Source organism: Macaca thibetana, chromosome 7 (genome assembly GCF_024542745.1).
Source record: "Macaca thibetana thibetana isolate TM-01 chromosome 7, ASM2454274v1, whole genome shotgun sequence".
Classification (NCBI taxonomy): Eukaryota; Metazoa; Chordata; class Mammalia; order Primates; family Cercopithecidae; genus Macaca; species Macaca thibetana.
In genome coordinates, this window is record NC_065584.1 from 112,004,392 (window position 1) to 112,020,696 (window position 16,305).

At 54.1% G+C, this 16,305-nt stretch overlaps 1 protein-coding gene and 7 non-coding genes across 8 annotated transcripts in view; all 8 read right to left on the reverse strand.

Moving 5' to 3' along the window:
* LOC126959065 (uncharacterized) overlaps positions 1–16,305 on the reverse strand; it is a 186,933-nt gene that overhangs the window by 148,696 nt on the left and 21,932 nt on the right. Inside the window, exons 12-17 of the mRNA XM_050798018.1 lie at positions 15,370–15,513; positions 9,349–9,393; positions 7,492–7,536; positions 6,360–6,488; positions 4,694–4,827; positions 4,276–4,319 (exon numbers count right to left, since the gene is read on the reverse strand). Of these exons, the coding sequence (XP_050653975.1) occupies positions 4,739–4,827; positions 6,360–6,488; positions 7,492–7,536; positions 9,349–9,393; positions 15,370–15,513 (452 nt within the window). The 3' untranslated portion in view covers positions 4,276–4,319; positions 4,694–4,738. The remainder of the gene's footprint in view (positions 1–4,275; positions 4,320–4,693; positions 4,828–6,359; positions 6,489–7,491; positions 7,537–9,348; positions 9,394–15,369; positions 15,514–16,305) is intronic.
* Positions 4,556–4,637, reverse strand: LOC126960247 (small nucleolar RNA SNORD115). The gene has a single exon (XR_007727814.1). It is a non-coding gene; the product is annotated as a small nucleolar RNA SNORD115 (small nucleolar RNA).
* Positions 6,222–6,303, reverse strand: LOC126960265 (small nucleolar RNA SNORD115). Its single transcript, XR_007727832.1, has one exon. It is a non-coding gene; the product is annotated as a small nucleolar RNA SNORD115 (small nucleolar RNA).
* Positions 7,777–7,857, reverse strand: LOC126960282 (small nucleolar RNA SNORD115). The gene has a single exon (XR_007727848.1). It is a non-coding gene; the product is annotated as a small nucleolar RNA SNORD115 (small nucleolar RNA).
* On the reverse strand, positions 9,638–9,719 carry LOC126960248 (small nucleolar RNA SNORD115). The gene has a single exon (XR_007727815.1). It is a non-coding gene; the product is annotated as a small nucleolar RNA SNORD115 (small nucleolar RNA).
* Positions 11,501–11,581, reverse strand: LOC126960283 (small nucleolar RNA SNORD115). Its single transcript, XR_007727849.1, has one exon. It is a non-coding gene; the product is annotated as a small nucleolar RNA SNORD115 (small nucleolar RNA).
* On the reverse strand, positions 13,360–13,441 carry LOC126960279 (small nucleolar RNA SNORD115). Its single transcript, XR_007727845.1, has one exon. It is a non-coding gene; the product is annotated as a small nucleolar RNA SNORD115 (small nucleolar RNA).
* Positions 15,233–15,313, reverse strand: LOC126960284 (small nucleolar RNA SNORD115). Its single transcript, XR_007727850.1, has one exon. It is a non-coding gene; the product is annotated as a small nucleolar RNA SNORD115 (small nucleolar RNA).

Below are 16,305 nucleotides of genomic sequence, written 5' to 3' on the forward strand. Positions count from 1 at the left end.
TTACTCTTTTTTCTCTAAACTTCTCTTCTCCCTTCATTTCATTCACTTCATCTTCAATCACTGATACCCTTTCTTCCCCTTAACTGAATCGGCTACTGAAGCTTGTGCATTTGTCACGTAGTTCTCATGCCATGGTTTTCAGCTCCATCAGGTCATTTAAGGTCTTCTCTATGCTGTTTATTCTAGTTAGCCATTCGTCTAATCTTTTTTCAAGGTTTTTAGCTTCTTTGTGATGGGCTTGAACATCCTCCTTTAGCTCAGAGAAGTTTGTTATTACTGATCATCTGAAGCCTATTTCTGTCAACTCGTCAATGTCATTCTCCATCCAGCTTTGTTCCACTGCTGGCGAGGAGCTGCATTCCTTTGGAGGAGAAGAGGCACTCTGATTTTTAGAATTTTCAGTCTTTCTGCTCTGGTTTCTCCTCATCTTTGTGTTTTTATCTACCTTTGGTGTTTGATGATGGTGATGTACAGATGGGGTTTTGGGATGGATGTCCTTTCTGTTTGTTATTTTTCCTTCTAACAGTCAGGGCCCTCAGTTGCAGGTCTGTTGGAGTTTGCTGGAGGTCCACGCCAGACCCTGTTTGCCTGGGTATCACCATTGGAGGCTGCAGAACAGTAAATATTGCAGAACGGAAAATGTTGCTGACTGATCCTTCTTCTAGACGCTTCATCTCAGAGGGGCACCTGGCTATATGAGGTGTCAGTCGGCCCCTACTGAGAGGTGTCTCCCAGTTAGGCTACTCAGAGGTCAGGGACCCACTTGAGGAGGCAGTCTGTCCATTCTCAGATCTCAAACTCCGTGCTGGGAGAACCACTACTCTCTTCAAATCTGTCAGACAGGGACATTTAAGTCTGCAGAAGTTTCTGCTGCCTTTTGTTCAGCTATGCCCTGCCCACAGAAGTGGAGTCTACAGAGGCAGGCAGGCCTCCTTGAGCTATGGTGGGCTCCACTCAGTTCAAGCTTCCCAGCCGCTTTGTTTACCTACTCAAGCCTCAGCAATGTCGGACGCGACTCCTCCAGCCTCACTGCCACCTTGCAGTTCGATCTCAGACTGCTGTGCTAGCAGTGAGTGAGGCTTTGTGGGCATGGGACCCTCCGAGCCAGGTGTGGGATATAATCTCCTGGTGTGCCGTCTGCTAAGACCATTGGAAAAGCACAGTATTAGGGTGGGAGTGTCCCGATTTTCCAGGTACCATCTGTCACGGCTTCCTTTGGCTAGGAAAGGGAATTCCCCGACCTCTTGCGCTTCCCAGGTGAGGCGATGCCCTGTCCTGCTTCAGCTCACATGCTGTGGGCTGCACCCACTGTCCAACAAACCCTAGTGAGATGAACCTGGTACCTCAGTTGGAAATGGAGAAATCACCCATCTTCTGTGTCACTCACGCTGGGAGCTGTAGACTGGAGCTGTTCCTATTCAGCCATCTTGGAACTGGATGACTTATAAGATTGCTGTCATTCATTTCACTTATCTATAACCTGTAATCACCAAATATAATCCTGTTATTATTTTCAACAAATTGTTGAAAGATCAATTATGAATCAAAAAATATATATATTTAATTTTTCCTTCATATATTTCTTCTCCAATGCTTTTCATTTCTTTATGTAAATTAGATTTTCTGACCTATGTCATTTTTATCCTTTCTGAAGAATTTCTTTGTATGTTTATTAAAAGGTTGGTGTAGTGGCAAGAAGTTCTCTCAATTTTTGTTGGTCTCAGAAAGTATTTCTGCTTCACTTTTGAAGAATAATTTTGATGAACAGAAAATTCAAAGTTGGTAGATTTTTTTGTTTTTTTACTTTTAACATTAAGTATTTCACCCTGACTCACATCTTGCTTTCATGGATTCTGAAGATAATTTCAAAGCAATTTTTATTCTTGCTGCTCCATAGGTAAGATGGTTTTCTTCCTATTGCTCCTTGGTCTATGATTTTCTGGACTTTAAATATGAAATGCAAAGGTGTCGATTTGTAAAATATTTTTATTCTGCGTAATGTTCTCTGAGCTTCCTGAATATGTGGGTTTCTGTCCATTATTAATTTTAGAAAATGCTCAAGCCATTGTTGTGTCAAATATTTCTTTCCCTTTATCTCCTTATTCTTCTGATGTTCTTACTATGCATCTTTACACTTTTTGAAATGCTTCCAGAGTTCTTGGATATTCTTTACTTTCTCATTCTTTTTTCCCTCTGCATTGCAATTTGGAAATTTGTATTTACATTTCTTCAAGGGAACTAACTTCTCCTACAACACAAGCAGAGCACTGATGAGCACAAAAAAAGGCACTTATTGTAAATTCTATATGCTGTAAATTCTACAGACTGCTGTTGACATCACGCCTTTTCTAATGATTCTATCCTAGAGTTTGCTTCTCCTGACTTACATTACTTACCTGTTATTCCTTGTTACCTATTTTCTACCTTAGAGCACTCAGTATGTAACTCATGTCGTATTAAGCCTATCATGTGATTACTGCAACATTTCAGCCAATACCAATCTAATTCTTTAGCTAGATCTTCCACTTCAGAAGGTGTTCTTTAAATGTCTAAGCATTGCAATTTGTATTGATGGCAAAACATGATATAAGGAGAAACACAAATGAGACAATCCATTATCAAAAGATTTCATATTTCTTTGAAAAACCATCGATATGATAAAGCCATATCGATGAATTTCTGTGGCTATATCAAAATAAATGTCCTCTGCTGTGCTTGTCTACTTTCTCATCTTTGGATTTCCATACAATCTTTTTCAATAAAGTAGGATATGGGCAGTGCATTCGACTGTAGTCCCCAGTTTCTTTAAAAAAAAAAAAAACAACTGGATAAATTATACGCAATCATATAATGTACAGAAAAAAAGCATCTTTCTGAAAAACTACAATGAGACTATCTATTCCAACTAAAACACTATCAAATTAGGAAGTAAATAAAAATGAAAAATACCACCACCCATAAAACATTTGCTGCTGCCTTTGTGAAAGTAAAACACACAAAGGGAAAAGAATACACAAAGAGAACACACAAAAAGCGCTGAAGAAAATGAAATACAAAGAGCTGCCACAACACCCATCACATAACCTCTCCTCAAGACAAAATAAGGTTCTCATCATCGACCCAACCAAGGGCACTCCTGTTGCCGTGCAGGTAACCAGCGGGACCTGGACAAGCCCACCACAGCTTAATGCAGGACACCAGGCTGCCAAGAAAAGCCCAAGCTCTAGCACACCAAAGGCTGCGCACCTGGCTGACAGACACTGTCCCGGGACCAGCCGGGCTCACTCTCTTGTGGGACAGGAGGAGGACAGCTGTCCAAACAGGACCTCACAGCTCCATGAGAAGAAGTGGGAAGGGGGTGCCGGCTCACACATGCTCATCCTCCATGGGCCCACGTAATAGGATCCATGTGGAACACTGACCCATCACAGATGCAGGGCACCCTTCGCCCTCCCTGCCACAAAACCCTGGAAAGACAGGGCAAGCGGGTCACTGGGATTAGGCAAGATGCCTGGGCTGCACCCTACTGCAGGCCCCAAGAGCACCTCCACTGCCTGGGCCAGCTCTCCCAAAAAACCCCAGGGCCTCACCAGGACCACGGGGCATGGCCCAGGGCAACCAAGCAGCTCATGGTCAACCAAGGAGGCTGGTCCAGATGCCAGGAGCCAGTGCAGACCTGGCAGTCACAGAGCCTGCCCCTGGGCATGGGGGGCACTGGCCCTGGTGCCCACTCCAAGCAGGCACTAGAAATCAAAGCCTGGGGGCCTCCAGAGCCACATGCTTTCTCTGGTGGGTTCCCATCCATGACTCAACCCCAGGGAGAAAATCACCACCCCCTACTAGGCTCTAGGAGGCCCATTGGAAAGGCCCATTTCTCAACAGGGATGATTCCAATTAGGGCCATGGGTGAGGCGCCATCCTTGAATCTCCATGACCCAACCCCAAGGGCAGATTCATGCACCACACTCCAGGGACAAACAGCTCCCCTCTAACTCCCTTCAGGCCTGACTTGAGCACTGAGTCTCAACCGAGTGCTGTCATGGGTGGGGCTGAAGGAACACTTTCCTGCCTGGACCGCCATCCCTCCTATAGAGTTCAGGGAAGGTATCCTCCTTGGGTCCAGTTCCCAAAAAAGCGGCCCTCCTGGAGAACCCATGCCTCTCTGATGGGAATTCAGGTTGGTTCCCTGAGGAAACCCTCTCATCCCAAAGGCTGACCCTTGGTGACCCCACATGGCCTGGCTCATGACCCATGACACCAGCAGGATCCACTCACCTATGCCAGTCAATGCCAAGGGGCCCGCTGGGTGGAGGAGCTCACTGAAAGACACAAGGGAAAAATGGGAGCTCAGGAAGGAGCCACCAACCAGCCCCACCCCTGAGGAAGAGGAGCCCCGACACCAAGCCCCCTCAGGGAGCCTAGGCTGCCTCACAGAGGAGCACAGAGACAGGGTTGGACCTTCCTGATGGCCTTCAGGGCCTGCAGGTCTCCAGCCCAAACTACAGCAGTCATTCCAGGAATCCCAGCGTCCTCTTCCAAGATTCTCACCTAGGCTGGGCCTCAGCGTAATCCTATTGAGCATGATTTTTAAGTCATCACCTCTCTTCAGGACAATATAAGGTTCTCATCATTGACCCAACCAAGGGCAACCCCCACACCAAGCATGCCTCCAGCAGAACCTGGATGTGCTCACCACAGCTCAGTGCAGGAGACCAGGGTGCCAGGGAGGGTCCGAGTTTCAGCACACCAGGGGATGAGCACCAGGTTGACAGACACTGGCCTGGGGCCTGTGGGGACTCAACACAAGCCTTCCTCCAGGCTCACCATCTGGAGGGACAGGAGGAGGACATGTGTCTAACCAGGGCCTCACATATCAGTGCAGAGAGGGTGGGTAGGGGATACCCACGCGATGGGGATCCATGCAGAACACCGACCCAACATGGACACAGAGCACCATTGGCCCTCCCGACCACCAAACCCTAGAAAGACAGAGCAAGTGGGTCACTGTGCTGGGGCAAGATGTCTGGGCTGCACCCTACTGCAGGCCCTGAGAGCACCTCCACTGCCCGGGCTGGCTCCCCAGAACAACCCCAGGGCCACACCAGGACCATGGGGCATAGGCCAGGGCAACCAACCTGCTCCTGGCCAACCAAGGAGTCTTGGCCAATCAGGAATCACATGATGTCCTCTCCTTTTCTTGGGCTCAAGACCCCACCACCCTGGAGGTGACCCCATGACTCAGAAGCAGCCTGTGTGGCAAATTTCCAGGACAGGTCCCTGAACAGCCGGCCTTCCCACCACATGAGGCCACCCTTCCCACCCCTGGACCTAAAGGAAAGGATGACCCCAGTGGGACACGAGTTGCCCCCATGGCCCAAAGAAGGGCCGGCCTGCAGCACCGCCAGGCACAAGGAGAGCTCAGCTTTGACTCAACCCCCACCAACAGGCTCAAGGAGGTGCCACTAAGATGGCGATTACTCAACAGGGTCGGTCCCATTCAGGGCCATGGGTGGGGTGCACTCCTTGAATCTCCACTGCCTGACTGTGTGGGCCCAATCACCAACCACTCTTCCAGAAGGGAGAACTCTAGTGTGACCCCCAGGGAGCCCCAGAGCTTCTGTGTCCCGCATGATGTGCCTGGGCAGTCCTCAAGGCCTGACCAGCCCACAGAATTTCAGCTGGGAGCGGCTCTATGTTGGGCTGAAGGAACCCTTTCCTGCCTGGACCACCATCACCCTGCAGAGCTTCAGGAAATGCGTGCTCCTAGGGTCAGATCCTCAGGGAAGCAATGCTACTGGAGAAATGTTCCCTCCCCAGTGGGAAATAGGTTGGCACCCTGAGAAAACCCTAGTGGCCTAAAGGCTGACCCTCAATGGCCCAAGGCTGCCTCATTCATGGCCTATGACCCCAACAGGATACACTCGCCTATGCCGCTTAAGGCCATGGGCCCCACCTGGGCAGAAGAGCTCATGAAAGACACGGGGGAGAACACGGGCTCAGGAAGGAGCCACCAACATGCCCTATCCCTGGGGAAACACAGCCCAGACACCAAGCCCACTCAGTGAGCCTGGGCTGCCTCATGGAGGGGCACAGAGACATGGCTGGGTCCCCTTGAGATGCCCTTGAGGGCCTCAAGTTCTTCAGCACAAAATACAGTGACTAGTAGCCCTGCCAGGGATCTTGGTATCCCAGCATCCTCTTCCAAAATTCTCATATAGGCTGGGCCTCAGCGTAATCCTATTGAGCATGATTTTTAAGTCATCATCTCTCTTCAGGACAATATAAGGTTCTCATCATCGACCCAACCCAGGGGACCAACAACCTCGCATATGATTCCAGCAGAACCCAGATGTGCTCACCACAACTCAATGTAGGAGACCAGGGTGCCAGGAAGGGCCTGAGCCTCAGTGCATCAGGAGCTGGACACCAGGCTGATGGCCACAGCCCCAGGAACAGGCCCAACACAAGTCTTTCTCCTGTCTCACCATCTGGGAGAGAGGTGGAGGACATCTGTCCAAAATGACCTCCATGTGGGGAAGGAGGTAGGGCATGCTAACTGATGCTTGCTGGTCCTCCATGAACACATTGTGCACACAGGTGCCCTCTCCAAGCACACATTGGAAATCACAAGCTGACTCACATGCTTTCTTTGGTGGGTCACCACTAGTATTCCGCGTATCTCCCACACACAGACCCAGCCACACTTGAACAACTGGGAGCCACACGGTGCCCTCACCATTGCTTGGGCCCAAAACTCCACCACCATGGAGGTGACACAATGGATTCCAAGCAGCCTGAGCAACAAAATCCCAGAACAGGTCCCTCGACAGCAGGCCATCCCTTCTCAAGGGGCCACCCTTCCTGACACTTGATGTCAGAGATACGGTGATCCCCAGCAGGATGCGGGCTGCCCTGTGGACCAAGGCCACGAATCCCAGGGCTGACCTGTCGCACAACCAGGTATGGGCAAGGCAGAGGCCTTGACCCAACCGCAGGAAAACAACGTCACCTCCCACCAGGCTCCAGGAGACCTACTGGGATTGTACATTGCTCAATAAGAATGGTCACATTCCAGGCAATGGATGGGGCATGACCATTTTATGTCCAAGACCCAACCCTAAGGGTCCATTCCCACACCACACTCCGGGGACTGGGAGCTCCCATGTGACCCCCGTGGCACCCAGAGCCCCTCTGGACCCCCTCGTGTTCAGGCAGTCCTTGAGAACTGACCTGAGCACCGAGTCTCAGCTAGGAGCTGCCTTGCCTGGGGCTGACAGAACCTTTTCCTGCCTGGACCACCGTCACCCCCGCAGGGCTTCAGGTATCCTCCTTGGGTCTAGTTCCCAAAAAAGCCACCCTCCTGGAGAACCCATCTCTCCAGGTGGGAATTCAGGTTGGCTGTCTGAGAAAACCCTTCTGGCTCAAAGGCTGAACCTCGGCTACCCCACACGGCCTGGCTAATGGCCCATGACCCCAGCAGGATTCACTCACCTATGCCAGTCAATTCCAGGGGGCCCACCTGGGAGGAAAAGCTCACTGAAAGACACAAGGGAGGAATGGGGGATCAGGAAGGAGCCACCAATGTTCCCTGGCCCCAGGGAACTGCAGCACCAACACCAAGCCTGCAGAGGTAGCCTGGGTTGCCTCAAGGAAGAGCACAGAAACAGGGTTGGGCCTCCTTCCAGATGCCCTTCAGGACCTCCAGAACCCCAGCCTGGGGGACCTGTTGGAGATCTCAGGATCCCAGTGTCCTCTTCTAACATTCTCACCTAGGTTGGGCCTCAGCGTAATCCTATTGAGCATGATTTTTAAGTCATCACCTCTCTTCAGACAATATAAGGTTCTCATCATTGACCCAACCAAGGGCAAGCCCCTCCCCACGCATGCATCCAGCGGAACCTGGATGTGCTCACCACAGCTCAGCAGGAGACCAGGGTGCCAGGGAGGGTCTCAGCTTCAGCACACTGGGGGGATGAGCACCAGGCTGAAGGACACTGGCCTGGGGCCTGTGGGGGCCCAACACAACTCTTCCTCCAGGTTTACCATCTGGGATGACAGGAGAAGGACATGTGTCCAACCAAGGCCTCACATATCAGTGTGAGGAAGGTGGGTAGGGGACGCCCATGTGATGGAATCTATGCAGAACACTGAACCATCATGGACACGGGGGAACATTAGCCATCCTGGCCACCAAATCCTGGAAAGACACAGAAGTGGGTCACTGGGCTGGGGCAAGATGCCTGGGCTGTGCCCCACTGCAGGCTCTAAGAGCACCTCTACTGCTCGGGCCAGCTCCCCCAAACAACCCCAGGGCCGCACTGGGACCCTGGGGCATGGGTCAGGGAAACCAACCTGCTCATGGCCAACCAATGAGTCTGGCCTTAACACCAGGAGCCAATGCAGACCTGGCAGTCACAGAGCCTGCTCTGGGCATGGTGGGTGCCCTTCCTGGTGCCCTCTCCGAGCACACACCAGAAATCAAAGCCTGGGGACCTCTGGGGCCACGTGTTTTCTCTGGTGGGTCCTCATCTTGCCCTGCACCTCCCACACACAGAGCCAGGCCACACTGGGCCAATCAGAAACCACGTGGTGTCCTCTCCTTTCCTTGGGATCAAGACCCTGCCACCCTGGAGGTGACCCCGTGGCTCAGAAGCAGCCTGTGGGGCAAATTCCCAGAAAAGGCCCCTGTACAGCAGGACTTCCCACCTCAGGAGGACACCCTTCTCGCCACTGAATCTCAAGGAAGGGGAAACCCCAGCGGGATGTGAGCTGCCCCCTTGGCCCAAAGACCACAATCCCCAGGGCTGCCTGCAGCACCACCAGGCACCAGCAAGAGCTCAGCCTTGATCCAAATGCATTGAAACAGTGCCTCCCCCTACCAGGCTCAAGGAGGTACCACTAAGATGGCCCATCACTCAGTAGGGTCGGTCTGATCAGGGCCATGGATGGGGTGCAGTGATGAATCTCCAGGGCCTGTCTGCGTGGGCTCAATCAACCACCACTGTCCAGGGAAGGAGAACTCCAGCGTGACCCCCAGGCTGCCCCAGAGCTGCAATTGCCCCTTTCATGTGGCCTGGGCAGTCCTTGAACCCTGACCTGCTCACCAAGTTTCAGCTGGGAGCTGCTCTATGTTGGGTTGAAGGAACCTTTTCTGCCTAGACCACCATCACCTCTGCAGGGCTTCAGCAATTGCGTGCTCCTAGGGTCAGATTCCCAAGGAAGCGACCCTATTGAAGAAACGCTCAGTCCCCAGTGGCACCCTGAGAAAATCCTAGTGGTCCGAAGGCTGACTGTCAATGGCCCCAAGCTTCCTAATTCATGGCTCATGATCCTACAGGATACACTCACCTATGCCGCTTAAGGCCATGGGTCCCACCTGGGCAGAAGAGCTCACTGAAAGACATGGGGGAGAACACAGGGTCAGGAAGTAGCCGCCAACATGCCCCATCCCTGGGGAACCAGAGCCCAGACACCAAGCCCAAAGAGGGAGCCTGGGTTGCCTCACACAGGGTCACAGAGACAGGGCTGGGCACCCTGAGATGCCCTTCAGGGCCTCAAGTTCTCCAGCCCAAAATACAGTGGTGCTGCTGGAAATCTTGCGATCCCAGCGTCCTCTTTCAAAATTCTCATCTGGGCTGGGCCTCAGCGTAATCCTATTGAGCATGATTTTTAAGTCATCACCTCTCTTCAGGACAATATAAGGTTCTCATCATTGACCCAACTCAGGGGACCAACAACCTCGTGCATGTATCCAGCGGGACCCAGATGTGCTCACCACAGCTCAGTGCAGGAGACCAGAGCACCAGGAAGGGCCTGAGCTTCAGCTTATCAGGGGCTGGGCAACAGGCTGATGACCACTGGCCCAGCAACAGGAGGCCCAACGCAACTCTTCCTCTGGTCTCACCACCTGGGAGAGAGCTGGAGGACATGTGTCCAAAATGATCTCCACGTGGGGAAGTAGGTAGGGCATGCCAGCTCACACCTGCTCATCCTCCAAGGAACATGTGATGAAATCCATGTGAAATACGGACTTGTCACTGGCACGGGGTACCCTTGGACCTGCTTGCCAATGAATCCTGGAAGGACAGGGCAGGTAGGCCACTGGGCTCAGGCAAAATGCCCAGGCTTTGCCATACTGCAGGCTTTGAGAGCACCTCCACTGCCCAAGACGACTCTGTTGCATGACCCCAGGGCTTCCCTGGGACCACTGGGCACAGGACAGGGCCATTCGCCAGGTCATGGCCAACCAAGAAGGCTGGCCCAGATGCCATGCCTGGCAGTCGCATAGCCTGGGCAGGGGGGGCATGTGTACAGGTGGCCTCTCCAAGCACGCACTGGAAATCACAGCCTGAGCCACATGCAAATTTCGTGGGTCACCACCCATACTCCACATGTCTCCCACACACAGAGTCAGCCATACTTGAACAATCGGGAGCCACATGGTGCCCTCTCCATTGCTTGGGCCCAAAACTCTACCACCCTGGAGGTGACACAATGGATTTCAAGCAGCCTGAGCAACAAAATCCTGGAACATGTCCCTCGACAGTGGGCCGTCACTTCTCAGGAAGCCACCCTTCCTGACATTGATGTCAGAGATAGGGTGATCCCCAGTGCCATGCGGGCTGCCCCTTGACCCAAAGTGCACAAGTCCCAGGGCTGACCTGCAGCACAACTACATACGGGCCAGAGCTCTGCCTTGACCCAACCCCAGGAAAACAATGCCACCTCCTACCAGGCTCCAGGAGACACACTGGGATGGTCCATTGCTCAATAGGGATGGTCACATTCCAGGCAATGGGTGGGGAACGACCATTTTATGCCCACGACCCAACCCTAACGGTCCATTCCTACACCACACTCCGGGGACTGGGAGCTCCCATGTGACCCCCGTGGCACCCAGAGCCCCTCTGGACCCCCTCGTGTTCAGGCAGTCCTTGAGAACTGACCCAAGCACCGAGTCTCAGCTAGAAGCTGCCTTGCCTGGGGCTGACAGAACCTTTTCCTGCCTGGACCACTGTCACCCCCGCAGGGCTTCAGGTATCCTTCTTGGGTCTAATTCCCAAAAAAGCCACCCTCCTGGAGAACCCATCTCTCTCAGGTGGGAATTCAGGTCGGCTGCCTGAGAAAACCCTTCTGGCTCAAAGGCTGAATCTCGGCTACCCCACACGGCCTGGCTAATGGCCCATGACCCCAGCAGGATTCACTCACCTATGCCAGTCAATTCCAGGGGGCCCACCTGGGAGGAAAAGCTCACTGAAAGACACAAGGGAGGAATGGGGGATCAGGAAGGAGCCACCAATGTTCCCTGGCCCCAGGGAACTGCAGCACCAACACCAAGCCTGCAGAGGTAGCCTGGGTTGCCTCAAGGAAGAGCACAGAAACAGGGTTGGGCCTCCTTCCAGATGCCCTTCAGGGCCTCCAGGTCTCCAGCCAAAAATACAGTCGCCCTGTTGGAGATCTCGGGATCCCAGTGTCTTCTTCCAACATTCTCACCTAGGTTGGGCCTCAGCGTAATCCTATTGAGCATGATTTTTAAGTCATCACCTCTCTTCAGACAATATAAGGTTCTCATCATTGACCCAACCAAGGGCAAGCCCCTCCCCATCCATGCATCCAGCAGAACCTGGATGTGCTCACCACAGCTCAGTGCAGGAGACCAGGGTGCCAGGTAGGGTCTGAGCTTCAGCATACTGGGGGATGAGCACCAGGCTGAAGGACACTAGCCTGGGGCCTGTGGGGGCCCAATACAAGTCTTCCTCCAGGCTCACCATCTGTAGGGACAGAAGAAGGACATGTGTCCAACCAGGGCCTCACGTATCAGTGTGGGGAAGGTGGGTAGGGGATGCCCATGTGATGGAATCTATGCAGACACTGAGTCAACATGGACGTGGAGCACCCTTGGCCCTCCCGGCCACCAAACCCTGGGGACAGGGAATGTGGGTCACTGTGCTGGGGCAAGATGCCTGGGCTGTGCCCTACTGCAGGCCCCAAGAGCACCTCTACTGCTCAGGCTGCCTCCCCCAAACAACCCCAGGGCCGCACTGGGACTATGGGGCACAGGTCAGAGCAACCAACCTGCTCATGGCCAACCAACGCATCTGGCCGTGACACCATGAGCCAATGCAGATCTGGCAGTCGCAGAGCCTGCCCTGGGCATGGTGGGTACCCACCCTGGTGCCCTCTCCAAGCACACACCAGAAATCAAAGCCTGGGGGCCTCCAGGGTCACATGCTTTCTCTGGTGGGTCTTCATCTTGCCCTAGACCTCCTACACACAGAGCCAGGCCACACTGGGCCAATTAAAAACCACGTGGTGTCCTCTCCTTTCCTTGGGATCAAGACCCTTCCACCCTGGAGGTGACCCCATGGCTCAGAAGTAGCCTGTGGGGCAAATTCCCAGAACAGGTCCCTGGACAGCAGGACTTCCCACCTCAAGAGGACACCCTTCATGCTATTGAATCTCAAGGAAGGGGTGACCCCAGCGGGATGTGAGCTGCCCCCTTGGCCCAAAGACCACAACCTCCAGGGCTGCCTGCAGCACCACCAGGCACCAGCCAGAGCTCAGCCTTGATCCAACTGCATTGAAACAGTGCCTCCCCCTACCAGGCTCAAGGAGGTACCACTAAGATGGCCCATTACTCAACAGGGTCGGTCCCATTCAGGGTCATGGATGGGGGCAGTCCTGAATCTGCGGGGCCTGTCTGCGTGGGCCCAATCACCCACTACTGTCCAGGCAGGGAGAACTCCAGTGTAACCCCCAGGCTGCCCTAGAGCCCCTGTTGCCCTCCTCATGTGGCCTGGGCAGTCCTCCAGCCTGATCTGCCCACCAGTTTTAGCTGGGAGCTGCTCTATGTTGGGCTGAAGGAACCCTTTCCTGCCTCGACCACTATCACCTCTGCAGGGTTTCAGGAAATGAGTGCTCCTGGGGTCAGATTCCAAGGGAAGCGACCCTACTGGAGAAATGTTCCCTCCCCGGTGGCACCCGGAGAAAACCCTAGTGGCCTGAAGACTGACCCTTAATGGCCCCACGCTGCCTATTTCATGACCCACGACCCCAACAGGATACACTCACCTATGCCGCTTCAGGCCAGGGGCCAACCTGGGCAGAAGAGCTCACTGAAAGACAAGGGGGAGAACACGGGCTCAGGAAGGAGTAGCCAATATGCCCCATCCCCGGGGACCCAGAGCCCAGACACCAACGCACACAGGGAGCCTGGGCTGCCTCCCAGAGGGGCACAGAGACAGGGCTGGGCACCCCTGAGATGACCTTCAGGGCCTTAAGTTCAACATCCCAAAATATAGTAACCCTGCTGGGGATCTCGGGATCCCAGCATTCTCTGCCAAAATTCTCACCTAGGCTGGGCCTCAGCGTAATCCTATTGAGCATGATTTTTAAGTCATCACCTCTCTTCAGGACAATGTAAGGTTGTCATCATCGACCCAACTCAGGGGACCAACCACCTCACATATGCATCCAGCGGGACCGAGATGTGCTCACCACAGCTCAGGGCAGGAGACCAGGGCACCAGGAAGGGCCTGAGCTTCAGCATATCACAGGGCTGGGCAACAGGCTGATGGCCACTGGCCCAGGAACAGCAGACCCAAAGCAAGTCTTCCTCCGGTTTCACCATCTGGGAGAGAGCTGGAGGACATGTGTCCAAAATGACCTCCATGAGGGGAAGGAGGTAGGTCATGCCAGCTCGTACTTGCTCATCCTCCATGGATGCATGTGGTGAGATCCACGTGCTTGTCACTGACACAGACACCCTTGGCCCTGTGTGCCACCGAACCCTGGAAGGACAGGGCAGGTAGGTCACTGGGCTCAGGCTAAACGCCCAGGCTGTGCCATACTGCAGGCTTTGAGAACACCTCCACTGTCCAAGAGGGCTCTGCTGCATGACCCCAGGGCATCCCTGGGATCACTGGGCACGGGCCAGGGCCATTAGCCAGGTCATGGCCAACCAAGAAGGCTGGCCCAGATGCCATGCACCACTGCAGACCTGGCAGTCACATAGTCTACCCGTGGGCATGGGGGGCGTGCGTACAGGCACCCTTTCCAATGAAGCACTGGAAATCACAGCCTGAGCCACATGCTTTCTTTGGTGGGTCACCATCCGTACTCTGCATGTCTCCCACACACAGAGTCAGCCACACTTGAACAATCGGGAGTCATGTGGTGCCCTCTCCATTGCTTGGGCCCAAAATTCCACCCCCTGGAGGTGACACAATGGATTCCAAGCAGCCTGAGCAACAAAATCCCGGAACAGGTCCCTCGACAGCTGACTTTCCCATCTCAGGGGGCCACCCTTCCTGACACTTGATGTCAGAGATAGGGTGATCCACAGCAGGATGTGGGCTGCCCCTTAACCCAAAGCCCACAAGTCCCAGGGCTGACCTGCAGCACAACTACATACGGGCCAGAGCTCCGCCTTGACCCAACCCCAGGAAAACAATGCTGCCTCCCACCAGGCTCCAGGAGACCTACTGGGATGGCCCATGGCTCAATAGGGATGGTCACATTCCAGGAAATGGGTGGGGCACGACCCTTTTATGCCCAAGACCCAACCCTAACGGTCCATTCACACACCACACTCTGGGGACTGAGAGCTCACATGCGACCCCCGTGGCACCCAGAGCCCCTCTGGACCCCCTCGTGTTCAGGCAGTCCTTGAGAACTGACCCAAGCACCGAGTCTCAGCTAGAAGCTGCCTTGCCTGGGACTGACAGAACCCTTTCCTGCCTGGACAACCGTTACCCCTGCAGGGCTTCGGGTATCCTCCTTGGGTCTAATTCCCCAAAAAGCCACCCTCCTGGAGAACCCATCTCTCCAGGTGGGAATTCAGGTTGGCTGCCTGAGAAAACCCTTCTGGCTCAAAGGCTGAACCTCAGCGACCCCACACGGCCTGGCTAATGGCCCATGACCCCAGCAGGATTCACTCACCTATGCCAGTCAATGCCAGGGGGCCCGCCCGGGAGGAAAAGCTCACTGAAAGACACAAGGGAGGAATGGGGGCTCAGGAAGGAGCCACCAATGTTCCCTGGCCCCAGGGAACTGCAGCACCAACACCAAGCCTGCAGAGGTAGCCTGGGTTGCCTCAAGGAAGAGCACAGAGACAGCGTTGGGCCTCCTTCCAGATGCCCTTCAGGACCTCCAGGTCTCCAGCCAAAAATACAGTGGACCTGTTGGAGATCTCGGGATCCCAGTGTCCACTTCCAACATTCTCACCTAGGTTGGGCCTCAGCGTAATCCTATTGAGCATGATTTTTAAGTCATCACCTCTCTTCAGACAATATAAGGTTCTCATCATTGACCCAACCCAGAGGACCAATCACCTCACACATGATTCCAGCAGAACCCGGATGTGCTCACCACAGTTCAGTGCAGGAGACCAGGGCACCAGGAAGGACCTGAGCTTCAGCACATCATGGGGCTGGGCAACAGACTGATGGACACCTGCCCAGGAACAGGAGGCCCAATGCAAGTTTTCCTCCGGTTTCACCATCTGGGAGAGAGCTGGAGGACATGTGTCCAAAATGACCTCCATGAGGGGAAGGAGGTAGGTCATGCCAGCTCGTACTTGCTCATCCTCCATGGATGCATGTGGTGAGATCCACGTGCTTGTCACTGACACAGACACCCTTGGCCCTGTGTGCCACCGAACCCTGGAAGGACAGGGCAGGTAGGTCACTGGGCTCAGGCTAAACGCCCAGGCTGTGCCATACTGCAGGCTTTGAGAGCACCTCCACTGTCCAAGAGGGCTCTGCTGCATGACCCCAGGGCATCCCTGGGATCACTGGGCACGGGCCAGGGCCATTAGCCAGGTCATGGCCAACCAAGAAGGCTGGCCCAGATGCCATGCACCACTGCAGACCTGGCAGTCACATAGTCTACCCGTGGGCATGGGGGGCGTGCGTACAGGCACCCTTTCCAATGAAGCACTGGAAATCACAGCCTGAGCCACATGCTTTCTTTGGTGGGTCACCATCCGTACTCTGCATGTCTCCCACACACAGAGTCAGCCACACTTGAACAATCGGGAGTCATGTGGTGCCCTCTCCATTGCTTGGGCCCAAAATTCCACCACCCTGGAGGTGACACAATGGATTCCAAGCAGCCTGAGCAACAAAATCCCGGAACAGGTCCCTCGACAGCTGACTTTCCCATCTCAGGGGGCCACCCTTCCTGACACTTGATGTCAGAGATAGGGTGATCCACAGCAGGATGTGGGCTGCCCCTTAACCCAAAGCCCACAAGTCCCAGGACTGACCTGCAGCACAACTACATACGGGCCAGAGCTCCGCCTTG